The following is a 23,445-nucleotide window of genomic DNA, read 5'->3' on the forward strand; positions in this document are numbered from 1 at the left end:
AGTTAGGCGGTATCTCAGTGTAGTTTTAATTTGCATCTCCTTGATGATTAGTGAGGTTGAACATTTCTTCATGTGTCTGTTGGCTGCTCATATGTCTTCTTTTGAGAAGTGTCTGTTCATATCTTTTGCCCACTTTGTAGTGGTTTATTTGTTTTTATCTTTTCGGCCTGTTTGAGTTCCTTGTAGATCCAAGATGTTAGACCTTAGTCAGACATGGAGTTGGCAAATTCTTTTTCCCAGTCTGTGGGCTGTCTTCCTGCTCTCTTGATGGTTTCTTTGGCTTTGCAGAAGCTTGTCAGCTTAATGAGGTCCCACTTGTCTATCTTATTTCTTATGACCCATGCGTTTTGGGTTTTGTTCAGGAATTGGATGCCAGTTCCAATTTCCATAAGGGTGTGTCCTGCATTTTCTAAAGTTCTTATGGTTTGAGGTTTTACATTTAGGTCTCTGATCCGTTTAGAGTTAATTTGTATATGGAAATAGATAGGGGTCTTATTTGAATCTTCTGCATGTGGTCAGCCAGTTTTCCCAGCACCATTTACTGAATAGGTTCTCCTCTCCCCAGTGGTCGGTGGTGGAGGCTTTGTCAAAGATGAGTTGGTTGAGAAATTGAGGTTTTGCTTCTGGAATCTCAATTCTATTCCATTGGTATATATGCCTGTTCCTGTCCCAATACCAAGCTGTTTTGATTATTGTAGCTGTATAGTAAAGGTTGAAGTCTGGTATTGTGATACCTCCAGCTTTTTTTTTTTTTTTGCTGAGGATTGTTCTGGCTATTCTTGGTTGTTTGTGTTTCCATATGAATTCCTGTATTTTTTTTTCTAGCTCTGAGAAGAATGTTGCTGATAATTTGATGGGTATTGCATTAAATCTGTAGATTGCCTTAGGTAAGATGGACATCTTCACAATGTTGATTCTTCCAATCCATGAGCATGGGATATTTTTCCACTCTTTGTGTCATCTTTGATTTCTTGAGCAGTGTTTTGTAGTTTTCATTGTGCAGGTCTTTCACATCTCTGATTAGGAAGATGCCAAGGTATTTTATTTTTTTGTGGCTATTGTGAATGGGATTGTGCTTTTTATTTGGGTTTCTGTTTGTTTATTATTGGTGTAAAGAAATGCGATGGCCATTTGCACATTTATTTTATACCCTGAGACTTTGCCAAAGTCCTTTATTAGTGCAAGGAGACTTTTAACAGATTCCCTTGAGTTTTCAAGGTACACAATCATGTCTTCTGCAAAGGGAGATAACTTGACTTCCTCCTTTCCTATTTGGATACCCCTGATCACCTTCTCTTCTCTGGTTGCTCTAGCCAGGACTTCCAATATTATATTGAACAGAACGGGAGAGAGTGGGTATACTTGTCTTGTTCCAGTTTTCAGGGGAAATGATTCCAATTGTTGTCTGTTTAGGAGTATGCTAGCTATGGGTTTCTCGTAGATGGTTTTTACTATTTTGAGGTATGTTCCATGTATGCCTAAATGTTCAAGGGTTTTTATCAAGAAAGGATGCTGGATTTTATCAAAAGCTTTTTCTGCATCTAATGATATAATTGTGTGGTTTTTGTTCTGACATCTGTTGATGTATTTAATTACATTTATTGTCTTGAGAATGTTGAACCAGCCTTGTGTTCCAGGGATGAAGCCTACTTGGTCATGATGGAGGATTTTTGAGATGTGTTGTTGAATCCAGTTTGCTAGGATCTTGTTGAGAATTTTCGCATCTATGTTAATCAAAGATATTGGCCTGTAATTCTCTTTCTTTGTTGGGTCTTTACCTGGCTTGGGTATCAATGTGATGTTAGCTTCATAAAATGATTTGGGGAGGGTTCCATCTTTCTCAATCACCTGGAATACTTTCAGTAGGACTGGTATCAGCTCCTCTTAAATGTCTTATAGAATTCTGCTGGAAAGCCATCTGGTTCAGGGCTTTTGTTTGTAGGTAGTTTTCTTATTACATAGTCAATTTCCTTGATTGTTATTGGTCTATTTAGGGTCTGGATTTCTTCTTGTTTCAACCTAGGCAGATTGTGTGATGTTGGAAAGTCTTCCATTTCCTTAAGGTTTTCAAGTTTGTTTCCATACAAGTGTACATAGTAGTCTCTAATGATCTTTTGTATTTCTTCAGGGTCAGATGTGACTTCATCTTTTGTGTTTCTGGTTGTATTTATTTGGGCTTTTTCTCTTTTTTTCTTGGTCAGTCTAGCTAGGGGACCATCAATCTTGTTTATCCTTTCAAAGAACCAGTTTTTTGTTTCACTGATTTTTTTTTGTATTATCTTTTTGTCTTCTATGTCCCAGATTTGGGTTTTTATTTTGGTGATCTGGATTCTTCTGATGAAGTTAGGGTTTTGGTGGTCTTGCTTTTCCAGCTTCCTTAGGTGACTTGTTAGGCTGTCAGCTTGTGATCTTTCCATTTTTTTCATGTGCACTTGTAAAGATATGAATTCCCCTCTAACTACAGCTTTCATGACCTCCAGAGATTTTGGTAAGATGTTTCTTCATTTTCATTTGTTTCCAGGTATCTTTTAATCTCTGTTTTGATTTCATCATTGACCCAGGAGTTGTTTAGCATCATGCTATTTAGTGTCCATGTCTTTGTAGGTTTTTGGGGAACCTTGTTGGTGTTGATGTTTATTTTTATTACACTGTGGTCTGAGAAGATGCATGACAAAATTTCGATCTTTTGAAATTTGTTTATGCTTGATTTATGGCCAAGTACATGGTCGATCTTAGAGTACATTCCAGGTGGTGATGAGTAGAATGTATATTCTCTGGTCATTGGGTGGAGTGTTCTACAGGTATCAATTAAATTCATTTGGCCAAGAGTCACATTGAGGTTCTGGAACTCATTGCTGATTTTTTGTCCTGATGATCTGTCTACAGTTGTGAGTGGGGTATTAAAATCCCCAGCTATGATAGTGTTAGAGTAATATCTTTTTTTAAGTTTTTCTAGAAGCTGCTTTATGAAAGTTGATGCTCCTATGTTGGGTGCATATATGTTTCGGATAGATATTTCTTGTTGATGGAGTGGACCTTTTATCATTATGTAGGGGCCTTCTGTATCTTTTTCAGTTTTTCATAGCTTATGTGGTACTTTGTCTGAATTAGGATTGCGACTCCTCCTTTCTTTTGTGTTTCGTAATCTCTCATCTCTTTGCCAGAGACCAGCTCCAGCTGGGTTCAGGGTACCCCAAAGGTGGAGACGGCATCAGCAATTGGGGAGAAGAAGAGAGAAAGAGAGAGAGAGAGAGAAAGAGACTGGACTCCAGTCTAGTGCAGAAGTGATGTGTGTCCTATTGGGAATTACAACGGGTCTTTTATACACAAAGTCAGATGTGGGAAGGGCGTCCCCCACCCACCAGAAACCTTAATCCATGAAAACTTAATCAATGATTGCCTTTAAACCCTTTTCATATGATAATCTTAAAATCCCATAACAAAGGATAACCTAATCCGTGACTGACATATTCTATAAACTTTTTCATCCTAAGCTGATTGATTTATGCCAAGTTAAACAATTCTATAGAAGCTTAAGTATTTACTTTACAAACAAAAGTGGCCCATCCCAGAATGTTTGGAATGTGGCCCAGTCCAAAGTTCACAGTGGGCTACCTGTAAGTAACCCAGCCGCATTCTTTCAACAAAATGGCTGTCTTCTAAAACTATATTCTACAATTTACACCTTCAATAAATCCTAAGATCATGACCCAGAAGCCTGTGACCAATACTAAGGCTCTTAGATGTGACACAAGTTTGAATTATAAGTTGTGTGAAAGCCAAAACTGCAGTTTGTGGAAGAATGGGAGCAATGAGCTTCTAAAGTTAGCTTGTGTTCGTCCCGATCTCAGAGTTTCTATGTTTTGAGCTCACAGGAGCTTAATCTGGTTAGTGCTGAGTAGAAAGGGGGAGGAAATGGGGTCAATAGCTCCTGAATGCATCCTAGTGGTGTCAGGGTCAATGGCCCTTCCTGATCCCTAACGCTCAGTGGGCCTCCGTGGCCAGCTCACAACATCTCTTGAAGGTTTTGTTCTGTCTTTTAAAGCTTCTTTTCTGTTTTTGACAGTGGGTTAGTTCTACATTTTGGTCCTCAATCTCTGAGATTCTTTCTTCTGCTTGACTAATTCTGCTTTCCATGCTTATCAGTTTGTTATTTATTTCATTCACAATATTCTTTACTACTGTTATCTTAGTTATCAACTCCTTCCTAGTTTCTTCTTATCTCTCCTCAATTCTTTTTAATCTCTCCATTAATGTCTTGAAATCTAGGTTTGTAGTTTGAGATGAGTCATTCTGGATGCTCTTCATTGTTTGCATTCTGAAGTCAGTTTTCTCAGTGACTGCCCTCCCAAGGGTCTGGGAGAGACACATATTCTTCTTTTGGTTTTTCTTCATTTGTGCAGATTTTTCTCTCTCCCCCTTTCTCTCCCCTTCTTTAATTCTGTTTTTCAGGGAAGGTGGGGTTGCTTTTACTTTTTTTGTTCAATCTCCTGTTCTTCCTTATGAGGGTCCTCTGACTTTGTTCACTTTTGAGGCTGGACTGTGGGTTGAGAGCTGTACTTCTTACAGTTTTGTCGTTTAATTGAGGGGAAAGCTGTGATTCAGTATCTATCTGCAGATCCCAGTATCCACCCACAGGTGGTATGGGCACTCTGGACCCCATTTCCACTGCCTTACAATCTGTCTGTGCAGCGGGGTTTAGATTTTCTCCCTGGAACAAAAGAAGGTATGAAAAAGGAAAAGAATGGAAGAAGGGGTGGTCAAAAGGAAGTTAGAAAGAGAGAAGAGTGAGAGGGAAAACAGACACACATACCAACTAACAAATGAAAAAGAGACACAAGGCCAGAAAAGAGTGAAAAATAGACACACACAAAAAATTCCCTAAAGCATACCAGTAACCACACAAAGACAGTCCAATAAAATCATGCCTTTTGATGCGTTTTTCCCCAACACAAACAGGTAGTCTTAGAAACCAAGGTGGAGGCTGCTCATAGATGGGTCAGGCAATGCAAATCTCTGCCTGGAAAAGGGCTGAGGTGGGCAGCTCCTCCTTCACAGATCCTTTCTCTCCACCTATCCTTTCTCCCGACTCGTCCGGGTCCATGAGTGATCCACTATGACAGGCTGTGGTGGTGTGTCTCCTGCATCAGGCACCGGGGATCAGCAACACAGCTGGGCACTGAATCTGGTGTGCTGCCAGCAGCCTGGGGTGAAGGAGGGAGCTGGGAATTCCCTCTTCTGGAGATGAGAGCTGAGAGCAGCTGATCAGCACCTCCTTAAGATATACTGTTCCCTTACACAACCATGGGGTCCCATGCTGTGTGCCTCAGCCAGAGCACAGACTGGAGCTCCAAAGGGCAGGTGGCGAGTGGTGATAGTGGCTTTGGGCCCCGCACAGGGCACTTCAGCCAGGAGTGGACAATCTAAATGTTTTGTGACCATACAGCTCTGATAGTTAATTTTTGTCTTCTGTACTGGATTGAATTAAAATTGCAATTATTAGTGAAAGTTAATTAACCATAATAATTAATTTATAAACTCTGATAACAATTATTAAACATGAAGTAAAATGTACTATGAAAGGGGGGACCCCAAGAAACTTAGAATAAATTTAGGTCACATTTTGCCTCAGCATAGCCATTTTTGCTTAGGGTAACATTCTTTCAATCTAGCACAGGTTAGACATAGACAAATAAATTTCCAATAGGCAGATTTTAGGAAGCATTTAGATATTTTACTGCAGGCCAGGCTGGCTGCCTACTCCACCTTGTCATCAGGCAGATACCCATCAGATGCAAGACAAGGACAGCCCAATCTTCCAATTTATGGTTTAGCTTAATAATCTCTAAGAAACTTTCAGGCTCCTGCCAGCTGAAGCCATAGAAATGATAAAAGACCATCATATTTTTGCTAAGGCATTTGTGGATTGCAAATGTCTGACAGGTCTCCTGCAGGAAAAACCCCAGGGCCCTTGTCTCTTCCCATCTAGCCCACACTCGAGGGCATAGGATGCTAATGTCTGGCAATGTCAATATCTAAGTGTCCTGTATGTACAATCAACATCAAAACCAAAGACTTACAGCCCTGGACATTCCTTTAGGCCCAGACCTCTCTGGGACCAAATCACCCTTACCCCAAAGGCCCTTAAATATGCCAAGTTCTTGACCCTTGGAGGCCACATTTGCCTCTGAGTGTTGACCCCCTTTCCAATCTGTGAAAGGTGAATAATAAACTTTACTTCCTTCTACTTCTTACTTGGTTGCAATCTTGCATTATTTCCATTGCACCGGTCCACTTGAGCTTAGTTTACCCTTTAATACTAAAAATGTTTCTCTTATTGAGGAAAAGGGATTTTTCTTCCCCAATTAGTTGATGTATATGTAGATAAATCTTACTGATTGCTTGAAGAAGACCTGTTTAATTCGATTTTTCATGTGTATTGATGGAGAATATGAGAAACCTCATCCCTATAAACAAATAGATGGAGATGAAAGAAGTTTTATTACATCAAAATTACTCAATTATTTGAACTCCTTCAGAATTACATACCAAAAATCATATTATGATCTATTATCAAAAAAATTTTTTGCCAGGCTCAGTGGCTCAGCTTGTAATCCCAGCACTTTGGGAGGCCAAGGTAAGCGGATTGCCTGAGTCTTGGGGTCTGAGACCAGCCCGGGCAACTTGGTGAAACCTCATCTCGACAATAAATTCAAAAATAATTTTTTATTAGGCCTTGTAACACTTAGAATTAGAAACCAATCGAATCTTGTCCTGCAAAATGACTTATTATCTAGTAATTGTTCATGTAATCTGAAAGGAATTTTCCAAATCATTTCAAATGATAGTAATTATATTGATTTTTTTTTCCACTTAGAGGCACCTTGTTTAACCCACTGTATTCAGAAATAGTTGAGAAAGTTGAATTACATTGACCCTTGAACAATGCAGGCTTTAGGGGTGCCAAACCCATGTAATTAGAAGTCCATGGCTTACTTTTGACTTCCCCACTTCCCCAAAACTTAGCTACTAGTAACTTAACTATTGACCAGAAGCCTTCTTGATAACATAAAGTTGATTAACACATATTTTGTATGTCATATGGTTATATACTGTATTTTTACAATAAAGTAAGCTAGAGAAAAAATGTTATTAAGAAAATCATAAGAGAAAATACATTTACTATTCATTAAGAGAAAGTGGCTCTTCATAAACTTCTTCCCCCTCATCATCTTCACAGTGAGTAGGCAGATAAGGAGGAGCAAGAAGGGGGCTTAGCTCTTTCTGTCTCAGAGGTGGCAGAGGAAGAAGAAAATTTTCACATAAATGCACCCACACAGTTTAATCCAGTGTTGTTCAAGAGTCAACTGTATTGTTAATTTCAGCATATTTTTCCAAGCAATATGCTTGATAAACTGTTTTATTGTGTTACATGCTTTAAATATTTCTTTTTACAAACAACAGAGCTGCAGAATAAGTTTATTTATGAAATATGTCTACATTGAAACAAACTGGCAAAGTCAGGCATCATTGTTAAACTAATTAGCTAAGATGGATTTACTTCCTGTTTTAAAAAAATAAGATGATGTTTAATGCTAATTTTAAATTCAGATAAGTTTGAAATTTCAGATGGGTTTGACTAAACTCTGACATTTTTCTTCTTTGTCCAAATTCCTAATGAAGGGACCTGGGGAATCATGTCCTACAAACCACAAAGCCTCCTCAGACTGGTTTTTATTAACCCTTTATAATGTGGTGTACTTCTATCCTGATACTTGCATAACATCATATAACAGATAAAGAAAGAAATAAAAAATATTTTATGAACCTGAAAAGCTGTCTCCTGGGGAAATTTGTATCTGAATAGAATCCCCTTCTGGGGATTCTAGGACTCCAGGCACCTTTTAAGACACTTACCACTGATTTTCTCCAAAGTTGGCTTCTTAGAGCCTTTATCTGCATGTCAAGAACCTTGGCTACCTCACCTTCCCCATCTTAACTTAGCATTTCTTTTGCTGACTTCAAATTCTTTCGACAGAGCTTAATTCTTTCTACCAACTGCCAATCAGAAAATCTTTGAATTCATCTATGACCTGCAAGTCCCAGCTTGGACATGTCCTGCCTTTCTGGGCTCAACCAATGTAAACCTCACATGCATTGATTTCTTGAAGTTCTTCTGTAACTTCTGTCTCCCTAAAATGTTTATAACCAAGCTGCAATTCAACCATTTTGGGCATATATTCTCAAGACTTCTTGGGATTGTGCCATGGGCCTAGGTCAGTCACATCTGGCTTAGAATAAGCCTTTTAAAATATTTTACAAAGTTTGGTATTTGTCATCAAAATGTTAATATGCATTTTTGAGAGATAATACCACTGGGGAAAAAAATCTGTAAGATAGAATACTAAAAGTAAAGCAATTGAAATTAAAATCACGTAGTCTAACTTTTTTCTTTCATTTTCATAATTTAACTTAAAGTCCCACCTTTTGGAAATTATTTGTTTTCTTGTTAACTTCGCTGTGGAGCTTGTGAGAACACTTCCTTTTTTTTTTCTCTTTTCTTCCCTTTTTGGGCTCCCACTACACAATGATCCTATGATTATGATTAAGCATGCACCCATTGTTCTAATTGTATAATTTCTAGAGAAGTTTCAGAAGCTGGTCCTGGACAGACTGCACTTGAAACCTCATTGTTCAGAAATCACTGGCAACTGGAGGTTCCATGGCAAGATTCAAAATTCACCCCTGGGAGGTTAATCTATAATCTGACCACAGTTGAGATAATGTCAGGTGGCTATCCAGGTGGACAGCAATTCAGGATGATCATCCAAGCAAGACATATAGCCCCATACCCTGCACCAACCTGATTATCCCTCATTCAGTCTTTTCCCTATAAAATTCCTTACCCTTAGCCCAAGATTTTGAAATTATCTATTTGATGCATGAGGTTAGCCACTTCCCCACCAGCAGACTTTTGGAATAAAGTGCCACTTTTCTTGCACTACCTCTCCAGCCTTTTCATTTCAGCTGCAAGTGACAAGTAGCAGAACTTACAATCTGCAACAACAATAAGCTATAAACCCAAGAATAAATTTTATGCTCACTTTTATTATCTAGTTTATAATAATGCAATGCAATAGTTAGTCAAAATTATAAGTTGTTTATACAGGAAATGTAGCGGGAATCTTACCAAGAGAGAAGAGAGAAGAGACACCGAGGCTACTTCGCATCCAAAGGTTGAGCCCTGAGCAGCAGTTTGACATTATCCATTTGATTGGATATTTTGTAGCTGGAGGCGGCAGTTAGCATTACTTGTTACACACTGATTGTTTTCACATAATTATTTCATTTGCATGTCCTATTTGTTGATTGGCTTACAAGATCACCATCTTGATTGAATTCCACCAAAAGTTTGAACATGTAGCCCACCAAAGTGAAAAGCCCTGGAAAAGAGTAGCACAAAGAAGCAGAAAGTGACTTATTTTCCCTTTTCTTATTCCTGCATTTTCAGAAGGGCCCCTGCCTCACAAGCAGCATAATAAAAGTATGTTATATGGTTTATTCTGGGTTCCCCAGAAAGCAGAACCTAAGACAGAGGCTTAAAAACAAGTGTTTGCCCAGGAAGAGTAAAAGAAGAAAAGCAGGAAAGGCAATGGAGCACTTACAGAAGTTGGTTACCTTTTTTTTTTTGAGTTGGAGTCTCACTCTGTCGCCCAGACTGGAGTGCAGTGGCCGCTCCCGGCCACCGCAGCCTCGACCTGCTGGGCTCCGGCAATCCTTCCGCCTCAGTCTTCCAAGTAGCCGGAATTACAGGCATGCGCTACCACACCCGGCTGATTTTTTGATTTATTGTAGAGATGAGGTCTTGCTGCCCAGGCGGGTCTCGAACCCACGGGCTCAGGCAATCCGCTCAACTCAGCCTCCCAAAGGCACGGGATTACAGGCTGAGCCACCGAGCCCGGCTAGGTTGGTTACCTTTATGTATGACTGGTTCCTTGATTGCACACAATAAGAAATGTATCTCAGGACCATCCATCTGGGGAAGAAAATGGGAAAGCATTTTTATTTGGTTCCTGGCAGGTGATGAGGACTAATTCTTTACTATGGTTTCTCTACATCCAATTTAGCAGACCAAACCCCTGCACCTATTTAAAAAATATGTCTGGGATAAGTCTTTCAGAATGATGAAGTAAGAAACTCAGTAGACCCTCACACCTGCAAAACGATAATTTAGCTGGTGAAAATTATAAAAATCAATTATTCAATGTCTCCGGAAATTGTACTAAAGACATATAGCAAAAGAAGAGACATTAATTGAAAAACATTTACTAAATGTTGGGTAGGAAAAGTGAAAGACTGGGACACTTAAGCCACAGTGTGCTCTATTACAGCCCCTCTCAGCTCCACATGATAACAGCTCTACCCCAGGCTTCTGCACCCAAAAAAGAATGGAGTTCTTCCCTGACTTTACAATATACCACTGCACCTCACCCCATCCCTATGCCCAGTCTAATCACAAGAAGTGCAGGCAGCTGGTGTTTCTTATTTCCTTCTTTGCTGTGAAAGCTCTAATACAGGTAACAGTAGCAGAAAAATTATCTTTTCCTAAATATTTTCCCCTCAAGGACAGAAACTTTACCCCAGGTATGACAGCCTGAAGATACTAGAGCTCATAAGAAAGAAGGTTCAGCACTGATAGTAGCAAGTTGAAAAGACTAAGGCCTGCCCTTCTCCTAGAAGTGGGTGGCCACTGGGGGTGGTGGAAGAAGCAGAGTTTCCTACCTAATCCTCTAAGGTCTACGGCAGTGGTCAGAGATTCTGCCCATGGAGTAAGTCAGTCCATAATGACAAAGTGTTTTGCAACTCTACTTAAAGGGATTGACTTCATCTGGAACAGAGAGTGGAGAACTAGATTCAATACTACCTAGATGTAAGGGTAGTATTTAAAACAACTAACATCTTGGTAGAGTCAGTTAAGAGGAGGCTGGTAGCTCTTACACAAGCAAAATAGCACAGCAGCCATATGTTTAATACAAAGAACCATGCAATGAGGCTATCAAGAAGAGCCTTTTTGAGACCAGAGACAACTCTGGGGTCAGGTAGGCATGAGCATATACATAGGACAAACTTGAAATCATTCTCCAAACTGCATGAAGACCCATCAACACAGGGCTAACATAGATGTTAGAATGATCAGATAGGGAATTTTAAATAAATGTGATTAGTATGCTGAAAGTTTTAATGGAAAAAGTAGACAACATGCTAGAACATATGGGTAAGGTAAGCAGACAGATGGAAAATCTAAGATTCAGAAAGAAGATTCAGAAACCCAAAATATTGTAACAGAAATGAAATAATAACCAAAGAATCAATGAACTTGAAAATGTGTAAATATAAACTTCCCAAATTGAAACACAAAGAGAAAAAAGAATGAAAAAAGAAAAACAAAGAACAGAATATCCAAGAACTGTAGGAAATTTTCAAAGGTGTACCATATTTGTTTTTGAAATACAAGAAGAAAGAACAAAGCAGAAAAAATATTTGAATTAATAATGGCTAAGAATTTTTCAAAATTAATAACACCAAGTCACAGATCCAGAAAACTCAGACAAGGAGAAAATCTTGGAAGAAGTCACAGAAGAATATCCCACCTTGCCTTTAGAGGAAAAAGGATAAGAATAACAGCAGACTTTCTATCAGAAATAATGCAAACAAGAAAAGAGAGGAATATTTAAATTGTTGACAGAAAAGTTTTACCAATGTAGTTCTATATCCAAAAGAAATTAAACTTCAACAGTGCAGTTAAAAAAATAAAGTTTTTTCTCAGACAAGCACAAACAGGGACTTCATTGCCAACAGACTTGTCATAGAAGAAATACTAAAGTAAATTATTTGAAAAGGAAAATCATACAGGTTAGAAAAGGAGAACCATATAGGTTAGAGGAGAAATAAATTACCATAAAATAAAAAAGTAATTATACTTTTCTTATCCTTAACTGATCCAAAGAACATCTTTATTTAAAACAGCAATAGTAGTGATGTATTGGGTGATTATAGCATATGGTTAAATGAAAAAAATGACTGTAATGTTGAAAAAAGAAAAATAACATGGAGCAGTCTAAGTTATGTGAGGTATGCAAAACTGATCAACTACAGAGAGACTTGAGTATGGATTTCAGTCAACCCCTCACCCCATAACTCATACCCATGCCTGGGGACAGTTGTTTATAGTCATTTTGTTTCTGAACTAGCTGCTTCTCCCATTATCTTAATATTCATGGAATATGTGATACTAAAAAAAATATATAGCCAAAAAAGATCTTATGTTATTTTCGTGTAAACACTTGGTAAATAACTCCGGAACTCCCTCTTCTTTTCCTTTAAAAATCAACATGCTGTAACTGTTGCTAATTGGAGTGTGGATTCAGAGAAACTTGAATCTATGTTCCCAAGTTCCAGCTCTCAAGCTTAGTCTAAATAAACTCTCTATTTATACTAATTTTGCCTCAGCTTCTTCTCTTTAGGTTGACAATGCCATAAAGGATGCAATGGAGAAATTGAAAATACTGTTATAAGGTACCTGCACTATGTGGAGTGGCAAAGTGTTGTTTAAAAGAATAGTTTTAAATATACTACAGGACTTCAAAAATTTCATGGATGCCAGGTGTGGTGGCTCATGCCGGTAATCCTAGCACATTGGTAGGCCAAGGTAGGAGGATTATCTTAAGCCCAGGAATTCTAGACCACCCAGGGCAACATAGATGCAATCTCTACAAAAACTTAAAAAATTAACCAAGCATGGTGGCACATGCCTGTAGTCCCAGCGACTTGGGAAGCTGAGAAAGACAAGATGGATAGCCTGAGCCCAGGAGGTCAAAGTTGTATTCAGCCATGATTGTGTCACTGTACTCCAGCTGGGCAAGAGTGAGATCCTGACTATAAATAAATAAATATATAAATAAATACATAAATAACTTTTCTCAACATAAGCTCCATCACTCTCAAGACACTTTTGTAAGTAATGATACCAGCCACTTAGTCCATCCTGAAGAACTGAGGATCCTGAGAATTTAACTATATAGGTGCAGTCTTTTTTTACCTTATTAACTGAAGGAAAGTGAGTGCCTTTTAAAGATTTTTTTTAAATATTAAGAAACAAAAGTAGTCAGAAGTAGCCAAATTAGGACTATAAAGTGGATGCCTAATGACTTCCCATCAAAACTCTTGCAAAATTGCCCTTGTTTGATGACCAGAATGAACAGGAGCATTGTCATAGTGAAGAAGGACTTTCTGGTGGAGTTTTCCTGGTTACTTTTTGGCTAAGACTTTGGCTAACTTTCTCCAAACACTCTCCTAATAAGCAGATGTTATCTTTCTTTGGTTTTCCAGAAAGTCAACAAGCAAGATGCCTTAAACATTCCAAAAAACTGATGGCATGATCTTTGTTTTTGATCAATCCACTTGTGCTTTGACTGGACCACTTCCATGTCTTGACAGCAAAGCTTTGATTGTGCTTTGTCTTGAGGATCATACTGATAAGGTCATGTTTCATCTTCTATTATAATTCTTCAGGAAGTTACAACAATCCTAAATGTACCTAAAACAAGAACCTCCAAATATGTGAGGTAAAAAGTGATAAAAACCCAGAGGAGAAACAGACAAATCTACTGCTATAGTTGAAGACTTCTAGAACACTCTTTCAGTAATTGATATATTAAACAAGGAAAAAAAAATCAGTAAAGGTGTAGTTAACTAAACAGCATGCTCAATCAATCAACTGTATCTAATTGACATTTATAGAACACTCAACAACAGCAAAATACACGCTTTCTCAAGCTTACAAGAAACGTTTACCAAGATAGACCACATTCTGGCCCTTAACAACTTTTAAAGAATAGAAATCCTACCATGTATGCTATCAGACCACAATATAATTAAACTAACTAGAAATCAATAAGATAGTTGGAAAATTCCCCAAATATTTGAAAATTAAGCAACACACTTCTAAATAACACATGGGTCAAAGAAACTTTAAGAGAGATTTTAAAAGATTCTGAACTAAAGGAAAATTAAAATACAACTTATCAAATTTGTGAGATTCTGTGAAAACAGTGATTAGAAAGAAATGCATAGTGCATTAAGATAATACATTAGTCAATTTTATAAATAATAAAATAAAACTTCTTTCAAAGGCCTGCAAACAAAATATATTAGAAAAATAAGAAATGTCTAGAATTAATAATCTAAGCTCCCATTTTAGGACACTAGAAAAAGAAGAGCAATTTAATCTGAAATCAAGCAGAAGTAAAGAAATACCAAAAGTTAAAGCAAAAATCAATAAAATTGAAAACAGGAAAACAATAGAGACAGTTAAACAAAACAAAACAAAACTGGATCTTTGAAAAGATCAGTAAATTTGGTAAACTTCTAGCCAGACTAACCAAGATTGAAAGAGATAAGATGTAGGTTACCAATATCAGTAATGAAAGAAAAACTGGATGTGGTGGCACATGCCTATAGTTCCAGCTACAGGAGGCTGTAGGAGACTAAAGTGGGAGGATTGCTTGAGTTCACTAGTTTGAGGAAGCTGCAGTGAGCTGTGATTTTTACATTGTGCCATTGCATTGTACTGTAGCCTGGGTGACAGACCCTATCTCTGAAAAAAAATAAAAATAAAAATAAAGCCGGGCTCAGTGGCTCAGCCTGTAATCCCGCACTTTGGGAGGCTGAGGTGAATTGTGAAAGGGAAAAGAAGCAGCCTCTGCCCTTGGGATTGTAAGGGGAGGAGATGAAAGAGATGGCTTCATCCTTGAAACAGGCGTTATTCCCTTCCTGGAGGTTTTTCTTTGAAGGTTTCTCCTCTGTAAACATTGCAAGATAAATTGTATCCTTACCCACTACACCTGCCTAATTAGCACATCTGCTTCTGTAAACTTGCTAGCTTGCTGATGTCAGCAGAATATTGTGATAAGAGCTCTGGAAAATGTCCAACTCTAGTTAACCAAATGGTAAACTAGGACTACTTAAGGAAGCTCTGAGCAGCAGCTTGAGGCCCACTTGCTTGGAATTCTCTTCCTGCAAGTGTTGCCAGCTGGCAGAGCCTTGACTAATAAATTTCTTTGTTAAAATTAAGTCGGTGGGCTGTTATTTAATTGCTTGGACCCTACTTCATATGGGGGCCCGTCCGGAAGAACCGAGCGCTAAATTGTACCCACTTTAACCAACGGGACTTGTGGGGCTGAATCCCTGTGAACTCTCTGGGTTCGATTGGGCCTGTATCTCTGGCAGACTCACAATGCCCCTGGATGCCCTCAGAGAGGTAAGTCAGGCTCCTGATTTCTGTTTTGAGTGCACTCCTGTAGGGACCCTCAGGAAAGCTGGATGCAGCACTAATTCCGGGGTCCGAGGTCCTAGTGAGACCTCACTGGGAGCTCCTGTTTTGCCATTGGGCAGCCAGATCTCTCTGTTCAGTTTCTGCTGTCTCGTTTGTTCAGTATTTGTTACTGTCGTGTCTGTTATGGTAATTAATATCATGGGTGGGACGGGAGCCCCGTCTTTATGCCCACATGGGATAATTGCCGACAGCTTCTCCCAGCTCTCTTCACACAGAAGAGAGGGAGAGAATCCGCCAGGAAGCAAGGAAGTTAATCCTGGGACCTGGCAGCTGGCCAGCAGAACATGCATAATTGAAGCGCGTCTTTCCCCCTGACAGACCAAACTGGGACCCTAACACTAATCACTGTAGGGAGTGTCTTGCCACTTATTGCCGGACTCTGTTGGGGATTTCCAGGCTGCTGCAAGGTGCCCCACAAATTTATCTAAGACGAGTGAAGTCACTCAAGAGCCACAGAAATCTCCCACCGCTTTTCTGGAGCGTCTCATGAAGGTCTATGGGATATACACCCCAATAGACCCAAAGGCACCAGAAAACCAGAGGGTGTTAGTCATAGCCTATGTCTCCCAGTCAGCCCCTAATATATATATATATATATATATATATATATATAAAGGAACTATTTAAGTTTTTATACTTCATTTAATGAGACATGTCATCTTTTAAAAACTTAATTGGCGAATGTTTCTTTATGTCATTGTATGTTTCCCTCCCTTCCTTAGCCTGTGTTCTTCTTCACAATTCTGAAGGATTTCATTCTAATCCACCTGTAAAGAAACATAGAAATATCTCTTATATGCTACTTAGCCTTTTGCTAGCTCAGTGCAAATTAATGCTAGTCTTGAAAAAAAATAATTTTGTAATCTTTCTCTGGCAAATTAGAAACTAAATAAACTGTTCTTGTATTCAAATGCTAAGCCAGGTTAGTTGAAAGTAAGTCTGTTTCTAAAGGTTTAGGCCTTGCCTAAGATCGTAATCAACTGCTTGTCCCTGTAAAACTGTTGGGAAGTCTCTTAGAGTCGTGTAATGTATGCTGAGTCCCTACTTTATGTTGTAATGCTAAATAACACTAATGCTTGTGTTTTTGGCTATGCCTGACTAGCACACCTCTTACAAGACTGGTAAAGCTTTAAATGATAAATACTTTGCAGGATTTAATAAGGCATGGGAACTGACCATTCCCACCTGATTAAGTCATCTTGTAAGCTCAGTACTTCACCTAAGCAACATGTCAAGTACTAGGCACACTCTGTGATGCATAGAGTGAGACTTAATCACTCTCATTTAATTGTCCACATCTTACGACTAAGGTTGCTGTTTAGTAATTCATGAGAATTTTTGACAATTTTGCCTGTTCATAATTAGGAATAAGTAGGAACAGATCATTTTACATCTACGTGGTCTGTTCACTCTAAAAAGGTTTGTACCAGGCCATTTTTGTAGACATCATTGGGAAGTCGTGGAGCAGGAAAAAAAAAAAAGGGGGCTTCAAGAAAGGCTGAGAACACTGTCTGGGAGAAGTCATCAGGGTTCCAGGAATTCCTGGCATTGCTGTTTATGACTTTATTTAGTTATTCGTTTGTTTTAGAATTCTCCATTGAGAAATAAATTCTAAGTGTTCAGAGCAAATTCTGGGTTTTCAAGAAATGTGACCAAGAGAGTGTATAGTGGTCTGTGCCCTCAGACACTCCGATGGGACAGATTTTGAATGATTGTAGCAAATTAAAATTACGTGGTTTAATAATGATAATAATAAGTGCATTATTTAAAAAAATCAAATTTGAACTCACTACAAGTTAGTAGATAATAAAATTTGGAAAAGAACAAAACTATCTGGCAATTAAATTCACTTTGTAGACCTAAGGAAAAATAAAACGGTCAAAAGTTCTGTATGCAGAGGCATTTAAAAAATTTATTTCACTACTCTGCAAACAAGATTATATCCTATAGAATATTAAATGCCAAACTCCAGAAGCTTAACTCAGGATTAGGAATATCAAACTCCCAATTATAGACAGCCTCTGAAGTTCTTAGAAACTGAAATATTAAGAAAAAAAGGAAAAGAACTCCAAAATGATCACCAGCCAGAGGAAAGGTAAACAAATTGGCAGTTGCCACTAAAAGCAAAGCTCCAGCCACCCAAAAGAGGCCTGATAAGGATAAACCCACTAAGGGGGATGGTATCAGCTGCTATGAATGTGGTCAATCTGGGCACCTAAAGCATAATTGTTCCTAATGAGCCTAAGCCCCCAGGACCTTGTCCAATATCCGGACTAAAAAGCCACTGAAAGAAATGGTGTGGCCTCTCCTGAAGGGGGGGGAACACCTAGCTCAGTGACAGTGGCTGTAGACTAAAGGGGAAGGGCACAGCCCAGTGCAGCACTTTGTATGCCATCCACCCAGAGAATCCTTGGGTCTATTTGAATGTGGCTGGGGTTCATATTAATTTCTTAATTAACACCGAAGCTAAGTTTCTAGCCCTTATGCTCATACTGAACTTCTTTCTCCTAAAAACTGCTCTCTAGTGGGTGTTAAAACTAAATGTTTCACCTAACAGTTACTAAAAGGTGAATTCAAATTATGACTGTAAAAGGTTATCTATAAACAAAAAGGAAAGCAAAAAGCAAAGGAAAAATATAAAAAGGTTGTTGGTATACAAATAAGGTTTTTGTAAGAAAACAAAAATAAAATGGTATAAGAAAAGTTTATGAAAAATATACATACAAAAGAAATTCTATAAACAAACTAGGTATAATAAAGTCTTTTCTGGATGCAAGGCCTCAAACATTTTTGGATTTCTCTTCAAATTTTACATAAAATTTACTTAAGTACCTAGTTCAAATTATAGTCTAAAACAATCTGTCAGGCTACCATTATAGTCCAGCAATACTAAAGCTGGTACTTGTAATAAACCCACAGAAATTAAAGTTTATCATTTAAGTTATGTTAATAACTTCAGGCCTTGTAGCGGTGGCTCAGCCTGTAATCCCGTGCCTTTGGGAGGCTGAGGTGAGTGGATTGCCTGAGCCCGCAGGTTCAAGACCCACCTGGGCAGGTGAGACCTCATCTCTACAATAAATCAAAAAATTAGCCAGGCATGGTAGCACGCACCTGTAGTTCCAGCTACGTGGGAGGCTGAGGTGGAAGAATCATCAGAGCCCAGCAGGTCGAGGCTGCGGTGGCCAGGAGCGGCCATGGCACTCCAGTCTGGGTGACAGAGTGAGACTCCGACCAGAAAAAAAAAAGGTAATCAGCCACTGCCTACAATTGTCAAAATGTAGGCCTGACTTTATTCCTTTTATTGAGCTAGAATCCAGTAATTTCATGCCCACATAATGGTCATGCAAAAAATTCCAGCCAGTGCCTGCAAACAATGCCACTACTGAAACAAATCTGGACACCTCAAGTCAGACAGGGAAAAATTTTCGATCTCTGGCTAGGCAGGACTGCGCCCATTATTAGTTCTGAAGAAATTACAGAAGACGGACCTTCACCCCTCAGCACCCCAAATGATTATGGGATTGAAAAATCTCTAAAGAATAAATAATTGAGTCAGGGTAGCTAGCACAGGCTAGACATAAATAAATTTCCTATAGGTAGGTTTTAAAAGGCATTGAAACATTTCTACTGCAGGTTGAATGGCAACCTATCCCACCCCTTGGCAAATCCAGGGAAAACTCCATCAGATGTAAAACTAGGACAGTACAATCTTTTAATTTGCGAGTTAGCATAATAATCACTAGAAATCCTTTGGAGACATGAGTAAACTAAACATAGGTATTTGGTATTGCATCACTCAGGATCCAAGTCCCTGAAATGGAATTTGTTAAACCTTTGAAATTGTTTAATGGTAGACCTTTTTCCTATACCTCTGAAGGAAAGGGGGGCCACAAACATAAATGCTCATAAGAAAATGTGTTGTCTATTTTGGTCAAATTTTAATCACAGTTTATGAGCTTATTTCCCTAGAAGCTCCTTGGACCAGAAGAAACTCAAACATCCCAGGGGAGTAAGTGTTGCTAAACATTGAAGAAAAGGAAGAACCCAACCAACAACTATAAGAAAAAAAAGACCCTAAGGGTGGTCCTGTTCCTATACTAGTCTATAGAATTTAAATACCTAACTTCTCTATCATGATAAAACCCCTCTATGAAGTCTCAAAGGGGGGTGAACAAAAACCCCTGCTATGGGAAAAGGCCCGAGAACAGGCCTTTGAATAAAGTAAACAGGTTCCTCACCTTTTGAAATTCTTTATGGGCAGCCACCCTCTCTCGCTAGGGGGCATACAGGGAAACTTAAAGGAATTAGGAAATCTTGCCCTACAACAGCAAATGCAAGCCTCAGGTTCAGTCCTAAATGCCATCCATTATCAAGTCAGAAAACAATTGCCAATTAGTTTAACTACTGATGCCCATTCTTTTAAGTCAGGTAATATGGTATGGGTTAAAAAAAAAAAAGAAAAAAGAAAGAAATGTATAACCTCTAAAGCCCCCTCTGGAGGGGGCCATTTACTGTTCTTTTATATAGCAAAACTAAGCTGACTTTCCAGGGCTAGGAGTGCACTGCAGATTCAGCAACACTCCTTAAGCAGACCTTCCAGAAAGTCAAAATTTCTCAAGCCCTACTCTAGAAGCCTGAGAATTCTCCAGCCCTGTCAGTCACACACCAGAGGCTGACTGATCAATGCATGCCAGAAGATTAAGGATTCAGCTTAAGAACTCAGCAGACATTACTGATAAGCCATTGTTTTGCTTTGTCAACCTTTATATTTGCTAAATTGTTTGTCATTTTATTGCTGTAAAACTAACTTTATTTGCTGTAGGATTAACAGAGTTGTTCCCATTGAGCATGTTAGAAAAGGATTTCACTAGTATTCCCATTCTTTCTTATGATAGGAACTGTTCTTGTGCTTTTATGTATTTCTGCCTAATTTGGGTATTTATTGCTTCCCTCACACACCCAGCATGTACGTGTATAGAAACTATCTGGTCAGACGCAAGAGTTTCCCATTGTTATTCTTCTCAGCCAGAAGTTTGTTTTGGTGGCCAACAAGGCCTGTTTGGTATTGGGCATCTGCTTATGCAACTAAATCTTCTCAATGTACTAAAGGGCTATTTTGGACATACAAAAAGGTTGCATATGCCCAGCTCCCAGCATTATGAAAAGGCACATGTACCATAGGAATAATCCAGCCAGGATTTTTCCTTCTGCCTAACCCAAGGGGGGATGAACTGGGCATCTCCCTTTATGAAAATCTCAAAACCCGAGGTGCTCGATCCCTCGATCAAGTTCCTAATATAGGAGGGACCCAGGTTTGGAAAAATAACGAATGACCACTCCAGATAATTATAAATACTTATGACCCAGTCACATGGGCGCAAGATGGGAGTCGGAAATGCCGCACACCTCTATATATGTGCTAAATCACATTATCAGGTTACAAACTGTCTTAGAAATTATAACTGATCAAACAACCATGGCTTTTGAGCTTGTTGCTCAGCAGCAAGCCCAAATGCGCGCAGCTATTTATCAAAACCACCTAGCTTTGGACTACCTGCTGGCAGAAGAAGGAAGAGTATGCAGTACATTTAATAGCTCTAACTGTTGTTTGCAAATAAATAATAATGGTTCTCAGATCCCACTACACCCCTTTGTCTGAAGAGTCAATGATTTGACTCTCGGTACAACTGAAAGGGGGGAATGTGAAAGGGAAAAGAAGCAGCCTCTGCCCTTGGGATTGTAAGGGGGGGATGAAAGAGATGGCTTCAGCCTTGAAACAGGCATTACTCCCTTCCTGGAGGTTTTTCTTTGAAGGTTTCTCCTCTGTAAACATTGCAAGATAAATTGTATCCTTACCCACTACACCTGCCTAATTAGCACATCTGCTTCTGTAAACTTGCTAGCTTACTGATGTCAGCAGAATATTGTGATAAGAGCTCTGGAAAATGTCCAACTCTAACTTTAGCTAACCAAAATGTAAGCTAGGACTACTTAAGGAAGCTCTGTGCGGCGGTTCGAGGCCCACTTGCTTGGAATTCTCTTCCTGCAAGCGGTCACCAGCTGGCAGAGCCTTGACTAATAAACTTCTCCTTTGTTAAAATTAAGTTGGTGGGCTGTTATTTAATCGCTCGGACCCTACTTCAGAGTGAATTGCCTGAGCCCGTGGATTCGAGACCCACTTGGGCCACTTGGCGAGACCTCATCTCCACAATAAATCAAAAATTAGCTGGGCGTGGTAGCGCACACCTGTAGTTCCAGTTACTTGGAAGGCTGAGGCAGAAGGATCTCCGGAGACCAGGAGGTGGAGGCTGTGGTGGCTGGGAGTGGCTACTGCACTCCAGTCTGGGTGACAGAGTGAGACTCCAACTCAAAAATAAATAAATAAAATAAATAAATAAAAATAAGATGATATCACTACTGATACTACTGACACCATGGATATTAAATGAATATAAAAGAATATTAGAAACAGTTTTATGTCCACAAGTTTGATAGCATATGAAATGCAACAATTTCCATTGAGAGAACAATACCATCATTAATTAGTGACAACATTTAATTGTAAGAATCAAGCAGTAGTTACTGGGTAAACCAATTCACATTGACAGCTTCAAGTGTTCAGATGCTAGTTTTTTAATTAAAGATGACAAATGCCACTCAGATTCTCATAACACCGTTCAGTTTCTACATAAACTGATTCTGGACATAGGTCAATATACATGGGTAAGAGAATGACAGTGTAATCACCAATAATTAAACCAAAGGTGAAATTTTCCAAATTACTTTTAGAAGACAGAAAACATTCTAATTTTCTTAAAGTCTGAAGCTACATAAAACTCAAAGAAATCTAACTGTATTTGTGCCTGAGATCAAAACAAGTTTCCTTTTTCCTATCTAAACATAACTCATAGCATTGAGGTAAATCTGAACTTGTGAATATTTTGTCAAACTTTTCCAAAAAATTTTAAGCCTTGCTTTTCAGATAAATTCTCATGTTACGCACATATATTTACATATTATTTCTGCAAACACTCGTGACAAATTTATGAGGTAAATAGGCCTGTAATGAGACCATGATACTACTACTAATATGAAAATAAAGAGCCATTCATTTATACAAATTGTTCCTGAATGATGGAAGAAGAAATGGGATCACAGAGTCTATGTACATATATAATCACTAAGAGTTCAGAAACTAAGCTCACTTTAAGAAAACGTATTCTATTCTCCTTGGAGCAGAGCTTGCAAAATTGTGATGTATATCTAAAATACTGTGTATAAAAGCTCCCAAACCAAGCAAACCAAACATTAGCCTAAAGTGGTAATAACTGTAACTTAAATTTAAAACTATACCCAACTAGATCTTTACTATGGCTATGCAACTTTTTGCTTTCTGACCTGTGGGTTTTTACTGAGGTAATAACCTCTTATCTCTTGCCCCTTCCTTCAACACAAAACAAAAGCAAGCAAACAAACAAAACCTCTGCAGCTACTTTCTTTTTGGCGGTCTTTAGCAAAGCTTCCAAATCGTGAAAGCCACAGAACCTGCAGAAGTGAATGAGGAGGATGAAAATACTTTATGTGGCCCGGCCATCTTGTGGGGAGGGCTGAAGCAGGCGCTCCTGGCTCAGCGCAGCCCACTGCCATCCGTGGAGAAACTGCCATCCGTGCCGCTGAGCCGCCATCAGGCCTGGGCACTTGCAGGAGGGCTTCGGCTGCGTGGTCACCAACCGATTCAACCAGCTATTTGACGACGAGTCGGACCCCTTCGAGGTGCTGAAGGCAGTGGAGAACAAGAAAAAAGAAGCCAGGGGGACGGGGCGGGGTGGGGGGGGGGAGCCAAGAGCGCTGCTCAGACCCCGGCCCAGGGCAACTTCACCGCGGCCAGCAAGCAGCTGCCCAAGGAGTCCCAGAAGGACCGCAAGAACCCGCTGCCCCCCAGCATCGGCGTGGCAGACAAGAAGGAGACGCAGCCGCCCATGGCGCTCAAGAGAGAAGGAATAAGACGAGTTGGAAGAAGAGCTGATCAACGACTTCAGGGTGAAGGGAAA

At 39.2% G+C, this 23,445-nt stretch overlaps 1 protein-coding gene across 1 annotated transcript in view; it reads left to right on the forward strand.

Annotated features, from left to right (window-relative positions):
* Positions 1 to 23,445, forward strand: part of LOC103270892 (plasminogen activator inhibitor 1 RNA-binding protein-like) — a 43,706-nt gene that overhangs the window by 18,807 nt on the left and 1,454 nt on the right. Inside the window, 2 exon segments of the mRNA XM_021717736.1 lie at positions 23,083 to 23,221; positions 23,224 to 23,443. Of these exon segments, the coding sequence (XP_021573411.1) occupies positions 23,083 to 23,221; positions 23,224 to 23,443 (359 nt within the window).

This window comes from Carlito syrichta, unplaced genomic scaffold (assembly GCF_000164805.1).
Source record: "Carlito syrichta isolate Samal-C Ts95f unplaced genomic scaffold, Tarsius_syrichta-2.0.1 Scaffold310650, whole genome shotgun sequence".
Taxonomy (NCBI): domain Eukaryota; kingdom Metazoa; phylum Chordata; class Mammalia; order Primates; family Tarsiidae; genus Carlito; species Carlito syrichta.